The 9,154-nt window shown below is 41.3% G+C and overlaps 1 protein-coding gene across 2 annotated transcripts in view; it reads left to right on the forward strand.

The window, feature by feature from the left end:
- Positions 1–1,020: 1,020 nt before the first annotated feature.
- Positions 1,021–9,154, forward strand: part of rfx3 (regulatory factor X, 3 (influences HLA class II expression)) — a 13,130-nt gene continuing 4,996 nt past the window's right edge. Inside the window, exons 1-7 of one of the 2 annotated variants that reach the window (XM_020618652.1) lie at positions 1,021–1,241; positions 5,942–6,054; positions 6,192–6,280; positions 6,754–7,012; positions 8,424–8,498; positions 8,767–8,948; positions 9,064–9,154. The exon at positions 9,064–9,154 is cut by the window's right edge and continues 74 nt beyond it. In XM_020618652.1, coding sequence (XP_020474308.1) covers positions 5,947–6,054; positions 6,192–6,280; positions 6,754–7,012; positions 8,424–8,498; positions 8,767–8,948; positions 9,064–9,154 — 804 coding nt within the window. In that variant the 5' untranslated portion in view covers positions 1,021–1,241; positions 5,942–5,946. The remainder of the gene's footprint in view (positions 1,242–5,941; positions 6,055–6,191; positions 6,281–6,753; positions 7,013–8,423; positions 8,499–8,766; positions 8,949–9,063) is intronic. The other variant, XM_020618651.1, reaches the window with a different exon arrangement.

Consider the following 9,154-nt stretch of genomic DNA (forward strand, 5'->3'; position numbering starts at 1 on the left):
TGATGGTCAATAAATACACAGAAGAGCAACTAAGAATGGTGTTTACCCTTATCCTTAGCCATCTGGTGTGGTGAATATGATGAATATGGTGCAACACGGGCACTGCCTGTGTACATTTGTAGCTACAAAATCATAGACACTGTAAGGCATAGCAGGCTAATGAAATCCAGCATTCATTTAAAGTAATATCCCAACCGTTTGGCCCCATTTGTCTCAGTTGCCTTTATTCTATCCTTCAAAGTTAAATGGAAAAACAGAAAAGTCTGGTTCTTATTTGGGCAAAGTGTTATGTGATCCACTCAGATCTCAAATCTGAGAAACATGAAATGAAATTATTTATTAGTTATTTTGGAGAAGCAACCTACATGTCTGAATGTTGGATTATAGCACATTTCTATAGTTAAAACTGTTTACTACTCAGGAAGTTGTTTGATTGTAAAATCACTAGTGCTTTTTATTTAATTACTCCTGATTTTGAAAAATTCAAAAGTGAATGACCACAGAAACGTGTAAACATCTCAATTGTTCATTACACTGCAAACAGACAAATGAAGAGGCAACGCACAGATGTTACTGAGGCTGAGATAAAGACCAAAATGAGATAACACAGTAACTTCATGGGTGGATTTTGACCTTGGCTGATTTTATGGCAAGCCTGTAACATCTAGAGTGCAAATAACAGACATATTAAACTATATATAAACCAAACCCTTTCTGATCTAAGTATAAATAGCAAAATATCACTATGAAAGGAACTATTGCAGTATGAAAAAAATGTGTATATCTAGGGTCATGGTTAGGGTTTAAAAATTATAAACATCACCTAAGGGAAAACAAAGGCCCCCAGCATACTGAGGATTACTTTCTGACTTGTATTGTTCCGAGAATATGGGGCGTCGTCGTTACACCTTAGGGGACCACTGAAGCAAATATTAGATTTTATTTCAACGTCCTTAAACACGTTAGTTTATACCTGATATATGTATAGAAAGTCTCCACTCATATATGTATGTGGTAGTTAATTTTGTTTCCATTAACACTGTATTAGGTGCGCCTTATCTCCTCCCACCTGCTTGGTAGGGTTGCGCGCTCCCGATGAGTTTTATAGCAACTGTTGCCCAGTGAGGCAGCGCCATAGTCACCGTAGTCCTGGCGACTGTAACCCACCAACAACAACCTCTCGCTCCATCATTACCACCTCCTCCACCATCCTCATCTTCATCAACCAGTCCACAGCTCAGGTTTGAACACATTCTTTACTGTTTTTAGCCACAATTCAAGTCCCTTCACGCTTCAGTGGATCATTTCGTTAAGGAAATATTAATGCTCTGGTTTATGTTTTGTCTGTTGCTGAAAGAGAGCTCGGTGAATAGCCGGGGTAGTTTGCTAGCGAGGGTGTTTCTTTGTAAGTGTTAGCTTGCTTGCTAACGTTGCCTGTAGATGCCTACAGCTGTGAGAAGTCCATCTCGCTAACAGAAGCTAGCTATGTCCTCTTCCATGGGGCTGTGTTTGGCCAGGACTTACTCCGATGTAATCAGTTTGGCAGATAACGTGTTTCCGTGTAACTTACTTGTTTAAACTTGTCACGCTGAGTGATAGCATAGGTCTGGGCTATTCACTGATGCTAGCTGGTCAGCTGGAGCAGGAGCAGGTGTCTGTTGTTGCTAGGTTGCTAACGCCAGCGTTCCCTTCTTTCAATTGCTGTTGGTATCCCATGTTTTTTGGCTGATGTTACGGTGAAATTGCAAGTTTGTGATTCGGGTGGTCCAAATCCTCTTGGTCATACAAAATAAATTACGTCGATTAGGAAAGGAGAGTGCTATGAGCTAGCTTTCCATACAGTACCTGCTATTCGCAGTAGCTAAGCCATTACTTTCCCTTTTGTCTTAGGGAGCAAGATAGCTTCGCTAGCTTTCCTGCTGCCCTCTTTGTGGCATCAGATGGCCACGATAAGCTATCTGATAACACAACGCGAAGTTTTGCAGTGGTTCGCTTTGAGGAAAAAACACCTGCCTGCTTAATATTAAAATAAAACTATAACGTTACTGCCCATTTTATCCCGCAACACTCCGTTTTCTCGTGCGCAGCACATTCTGTAACTGGGCATGTAAACGTCAGGGTTTTGCCAGGTTTAATGACTAACAGTTAAAAGATTTCATTTTGTATCTTTGTTATGAATGCGTGTTTCCCTGGTTGCGCAAGAAAGGGAAGGAGAAGGTCTGCATTCAATCCAGCATGACATTGTACAGTGGGAAGATGCTTAGTTGTTAGTTAGCAGATTAATGCTGTGCTAGACTGATTTTAAGATCACTTAAATTGGGTATAAACATTCAGCACTTTTATTCCATTCATATATCCTTTTCTGCACTGTTGCATTGTAAACTCACATTTTAGGATTCTTTAATCCTTTGGGTGGTTCATATAAGTAGAGACTTGTTTTCTTAATGTTGCATCACAATTATTCTTGGGTCCATTGGGTCTCCTGTGCAGCTGTGACCTCAGATTCCCATTTGGGGAGAGAACAGGTGTGCGTGTGTGTGTGTGTGTGTGTGTGTGTGTGTGTGTGTGTGTGTGTGTGTGTGTGTGTATTTGGAGAAGTGAGTGGAGGACAGGTGCACCTCGAGTAGTGGTGGGACTCCTTAATATCTAAGACTGTCTGTGTCTGTCCACCACAGAAAACTTATTCAGGGGTAAATAACTTTCAGTGGTTACCGTTCTCAGGATTTGGTTCTGGTTTAAAATGTATCTTAGTTGGGAATCATGTTCATGATTCCGGGGGCAGCTGTGGCTCAGGAGGTAGCGCGGGTCGTTTCCTAACTGGAGGATTAGCAGTTCGATTCCCGGCTTGTCCAGTCAACATGTCGAGGTGTCCTTGAGCAAGACACTGAACCCCCAGTTGCTCCGGGTGATGTCACCGGTGTGCGAATGGGTGAATGGCCAAATAATGTGAAAGCGCTTTGAGTGTGCTGTAAAAACATAGAAAGGCGCTATACAAGTATAAGACCATTTACCATTTATGACTGTTGTATGAGAAATACCTGTCATTAATGCCCAAATGGGCCTGACGGTGCCAGAGCAGTTCATACAAATTAGGTCAAAAGTTAAATATATTGATCTTTGGTCCAAAATAGGCCATGCTCTGACATCCCTGCCAGACCATGCACACACAAACAGGATGTTGGGATCTACTAGTTATCAGATCATGTTACCACTTACCTGTAGTCCTGTAGGGCAGAAATAGTACCATGCCACCTGCTGCCTGGATCCTGTTGCATTTCCAATCACTTAAAGAGGGGCTGATTAATTCAATTATTCAGTCATCCATTTTCATGGCTTAGCAGAATACAGGATGTTTGGTTTGTTTTTTTGTCCCAGCCTCCCAGAAATAATGTATATTGTTGATAAAACAAGGGACTTGAAGGTGTTTGTTTTTTCCTCCAAAAACCCACATCTGGCAGTTATGATGAACAGTATACATTTAGACTCGCTTTGGTGTCATGGTGCGTCAGGAAATTTGGCACATATGACGTTTCTGTTTCTAGTGATCCTTTTATGACATAAAATCAAATTAAATGTTAGGCTTTGTGTGGCACCACTAACAGTGTTTCATATTGTATATTGACATCAAAATCAACGTCTGCAGTCGTTAAAAGTGTAAGTCATCCAAATTATTTTATAATCTGAAAACCCAACTCCTAAATAAACACAGTACTTTGTACACCTCCCCCAGTTCAGCTCCCAGTTACATTTGCCTCAATCTGTTTTCCTGCTGTACTAGCACCTGATCATGCTCCAATCTTGTCTTTGGGTGTATGTCCTGTATCTGTGTGAAAGGATATAGATTTTGTGCATGGTGTACTTTTCAGCCTTGTTCCCCAGCTCTTATGTCTTTTCCTGGTGAACCTTTGTCACACAGGGTCATTAGAGCGGGCAGATAATGGTTCTCTGAATTTTGTGGTAGCTGCGACTGTGAACCTCACACTCTTTACTATTTGTTGTAATGTCAGCAAGAGGAATTGAGGGGAGAAAATGCAGGGCAAAATGTTGCCCTCCTTGGTGGCTTTTGTTCCTCTGTGTCTTTGTAGGGCTTGCACTTGCTCAGTGGAGCACAGCATTTAAGTGGGCCACAAGGGAGTGCCTGAATGGTGAGGCAGGAGGTGTGTGTGTTTGTGTGCGCGTGTGTGTTTGTGAAGGGGGTTGGAGTGAGGCAACAAGAGTGTGTTGTGATTCAGGGGCTCTTTTCCTCGGTTAGGTGGGCTCAGTTGGGGCCATGTACTTTACCTTTCAAACTGCACTGTGGAAAATGAGTCTGTATTCTCCTTTCTCCTCAAGTCCTTTTTAAGCCCTGGGATATAATAAGCTGAAGGCTACGGTTTGACTGTGGTATGACATTTTTATCATTTTTGATAGGCAGCATCCAGTGGCTTTCAAGGAAGGAGTTGCTTGTGTGTCATATGTTAGTTATATCTGTTTTTTTTGTGAATTGTCAATGTCAGTTTACAGTGTCATGATGAAATCACAATATAAATATTTGCTTTGTGCACATTAGTTTATTTTTCCATCAGCCAGACTGCATTCTACCTAACAGCAACAGGCAGCAGACATGTCGACAGTGGTAGTATAGCCCAAGGTGTTCAAAATAGTCATGCTGAAAGCAGACGGCTTTGTGTTAATGAATCCCAGTACTCCCATATGCTTAAAAAAAAATGCAGATTTTTCCTGCTGCTTTACTCTTTCTCACTCTCTCAGCACACCAGCAAAGATTGACTCTGTGTTATAATCCAGTTTGAAGGTTAGTCACCCCCAACACAAATAAAGTTCATCACAAGAAAAAGGCCAATAAGATATTGAAGATAAAGGAAAGGAGCAGGTTGTCCCTGGAGAGAGTTGAAGCCGTTAGGAGACCCAGCTTAATTAACCAAGAGAGGCTTGTTCATGGAAACTGTGATGGGGAGGAGGTGAACTTCCCCTGGAAGGAATGGGTTATCGTAGCATCTATTATTAACTCACAAACACAGGTTCATCACTGATGCTTCTCACTGCTCCTTATCTTTAACATAGTTCACATTAGCCGTCGTTAGTAAGTCGTGCACACATGGTCTCTGGTGCACATTATAGCAGCAGAAATGATGCTATCTGGTAAAGGCATCTATGAATTAGTTATTTGCTATTGTTCTTAGTACTGATCCACGACTCCCAAGCTCAAGTAACATTACCTGTAAAAGTGGGGACTGGCAGAGCAGCCAGAAGCAGCATCGATTTGGAGTTTGTTAAATATTAACTTGCTTTATGGCTGTGAACACGGAGACAAGACCATGTGTCACTGATGCATGAGGCTCTCAGTACATTGAGTACCACAAGGCAGAAACAGGTGTTTGAGTAGAACTGCTCTAGAGCAGCTTTTATTTCTGTGATGAAACCTCATGTTTTCTGTTGTGCCTAGAATAGTATCTCATTTAAGCATGTTTTATACCCTGGCTATTCAAATCACGGCGATCATAAACCCCTCAACAAAGCTTTTGTCATGTAATGTGATGAATTTGTCTTTTTGATCTAACGTGCAGTATGTTTTTGACACATGTTAAGGATAATGGTTATACTTGTTGAGTTGTTAGAGGTTGATGTTGCTGATTTTATGACTGTTTCACCAGCTATAAAATAAGAGAGTTTTAAAAAGTAATGTGTAATCAATTGCCTTTTCTAAATTCAGAATCTGTATTTCAACACTAACCTGAAGAATACAGATGTCCATTAGTGAATTTATGCTTCTTTTTAGTTCATTATTAATTTTTGATGCCACAGGAGCATGTTGTTGTTATGCTGTTGCTACTGAGTTGTAAAGTTGTTTTCCAGTTAGACCAGTAGGTTGAAAGTGTTCTTATTTTTTGTGATTGTGAACATTATCTAGCTGCGGTAATATTGTATTTTCTCTTTTATTTAGGCGCCATGCAGACCCCTGAAGCAGGCGCTGACTCCACCTCCACTGTCCCTCTACAGACCGCCGTGCCTGTCCAGCCTACGGGCTCCACCCAGCAGGTGCCTGTCCAGCAACAGGTACATCCAGCCTCTGTGTGTGTGTGTTTATTTGTGTCTGAATGTTCCTGCAAAACTGTGCATACTGTGGCTGAATTCATGCATGTCTGAAATTCTCAGTGAATTAAATCATTTGCAACTCCTGCGATTTTTACCAGGCCCAGACTGTTCAACAGGTTCAGCATGTTTACCCAGCACAGGTGCAGTATGTGGAGGAAAACAGTGGCGTCTACACCAATGGCAACATGTGAGTCAGTCTGCTGCCAATCTCTGCTCTTACTTATATTAGTGCTACATCCTTGCAGCCTGTTCTTTCCTCCTCTTAAGTCTCTTTACACCGTCATTCTTGTGTTTGTTTGTGCTCAGTCACCTGAACATGACCAGAAGTAGACCTATGTAAGTGCTGATGCTATGCTAGGGTCATATAAATATTTGACCGTTAAAAATAATGGCTTGTCCTAACTTGGATAATTGTTGCTGACAGTATTTGACTGTGTCTAAGCAGCAATGAACACATGTACTGTGTATTTGTTACCATATAGGCTCAACAGGTGTCTTGCATATTTAACACATACTTGGACTAAAAAGAAAACTTTATACCAAGAAAATGCATAATGAATGACACAGTTAATTTAAAAGCTTCATTAACAGTACTTTGTCATTTTTTCAGTTTTATTTTTGATGTCAGGCACTTTGACGGCTAACCTCTCTCCTGAGCAGGAGAACCTACTCATACTCAGAGCCACAGCTGTATAGCCAGAACAGTGGAGGGAGCTACTTTGACACACAGAGCAGCTCATCACAAGTGTCCACTGTGGTGACATCTCATGGCATGACCAACAATGGAGGAGCAGGCAGTGGAGGAATGAGCATGGGTCTGGCGGGGGGTCAGGTAATCGGCAGCAGTTCCGGGGCTTACCTCATGGACAATGCTGGACCCCACCCTGCCACCCAGACCGCACGAGCTTCCCCAGCTACTGTAAGTGCATAGCACCCACTAATTGGGCTCCTCGCCTGCCTTTGCATGCCGGCTTTTGTGTGTTGGTTGATAGACCCTCTAACTAGTGTATCTAGTAACTTCTGCCTCCTCCCTGTTTAGATCCACACAGCAATTTGTTTGCCTAAACTCTTCCAATTAGAACAGATGCTCAGTTTCGGTCATATTTTATCAGGCTATGCACTAGTTCATAGGACCCAAGTGTTTCTAATAGAGTTCCATATTTAAACTCAATATTTGTGTCATGTTTGCAAAATTTCAGTATAAATATTATGTTGCATTATATGGAAACAACTTTTGCGCACACCTCCTCCATGATTGTCTATTGTATGTTTTATCTCTGGCAGTGATCCTTTGCTGATGTATGCAGTGCGCTGCGTAGGTTGAGCCTGAGTTGCTGTAGTGATCTAACTACTGCCTGCAGCATTCACATTATAACCCTCAATATTTAATGTTCAACTAATACAGAGCATCATTTCCAATGCTCATTTTGTCTGCCTGTGATTGGGCATAAAAGAAAGCAGGGGTTTTAAAGACAGGTGTATTAAAGAGGGGAGAACGGTTAGGGACTGTGCCTGTAGAGCTCCACGGCTCCACAGTTTCACCCAACTCTCAAGAGATCCGTCATTAAACAAAGCTGTATACATAACACAAAGAATTGCATTAATCTATGGAATAATAATAATAATAATACCTAGAATTCTTTTTAATCCCAACACTTTGTAAGTAAACTTTCTTGTATGTTAATTAGCTGATGGATATAACCAACAAAACCTAACCAATAAAACCTAACTGTTACAGCTATAGCTTTTATTTACTCCTGGGAGAGGAACTCATAGACTTGGTATTTCTTATCATTACCAATGAAATCGTACTGAAATATACATTTTGCATTTACCAGGAACAATCAGTGTTTTGTCCTGTGTACAATGTGTTGTCTTTTTCACATCACATTTTACAGTATATTTTGTTGGACATTAGACTCTTTGTAAAAAACAAACAAACAAAAAAAAACACCAACATCCAGTTACACTTCTAGTCATGAAGCATGAGACACCTTTCCACCATAACTCTTGGAGTTGATGTGCAGGCGTCACTAGGTCATCTTGGCACACTGCCCGAGACTTGTTTTTTTTTTTTTTTTTTTTTTTTAAGGGAGTCTGTTTCTCTGATGAACCTGTTGAGCCTCTGTCCTGGTTTCTCAACTAGGCAAAGATTTTTCTGAAGTGCTGTGTAGTCCTGTTCTGCTTGGGGTTTAGTGGTGCTTGCTTTGAGATCTCTTCTAGATTTTTTTTATTTTTGCTAGTGGCCAGTAATGTGTAACTCTTTATTTTTCTTGCTTCCTCCCCCCTCCCCCTTACATTTTGTTGTCCTGTGCTTCGTGGTTTATCAGATTGAAATGGCGATTGAGACGCTCCAAAAATCTGAGGGTTTATCCAGTCAGAGAAGCTCGCTGCTCAACAGCCATGTAAGTTGCTTGCCCTCGCCTCACTTTGATTTTTTGCTAAACTCACTTTCTTGCTGCTCTGCCTCTCTCAACTCGCTATACATTTGCTGTTTTTGTTGCTGGATTTAATTGTTACTGTTGCTTTAAATTCACTTGGCTGCTGTAGACATGCTTTTGCAAAGCTGTGATGCGGCAGTTTACTGACTGTTGGTCTGAGGTCTTTACAGACAGTTTGCAGGAACCAGTGTGTGAATCTCTTGAGTAAAACAGCATATGTGTTCCCTTGTAGCTCCAGTGGCTGTTGGACAATTATGAGACAGCAGAGGGCGTAAGTCTACCACGATCCACCCTCTACAATCATTATCTGCGCCACTGCCAGGAGCAGAAACTGGACCCTGTAAATGCAGCCTCTTTTGGCAAACTCATCCGCTCCATATTTATGGGACTCCGTACAAGGCGCCTTGGGACAAGGTTATCTCTTTTTAGTTTTCTCCTGTTCAAACAATTTTTCCATTTGTGCATTTTTTTCCTGCTCCCCTCACCTTAACATTTTGTTAATGTGTTCATTTTTGGATTTGTCTTGTAGAGGGAACTCCAAATATCATTACTATGGTATACGTGTGAAACCAGATTCCCCACTTAATAGACTCCAAGAGGACATGCAGTATATGGCTCTC

The sequence above is a fragment of the Monopterus albus genome, unplaced genomic scaffold (assembly GCF_001952655.1).
Source record: "Monopterus albus unplaced genomic scaffold, M_albus_1.0 scaffold208.1, whole genome shotgun sequence".
NCBI classification, from domain to species: Eukaryota; Metazoa; Chordata; class Actinopteri; order Synbranchiformes; family Synbranchidae; genus Monopterus; species Monopterus albus.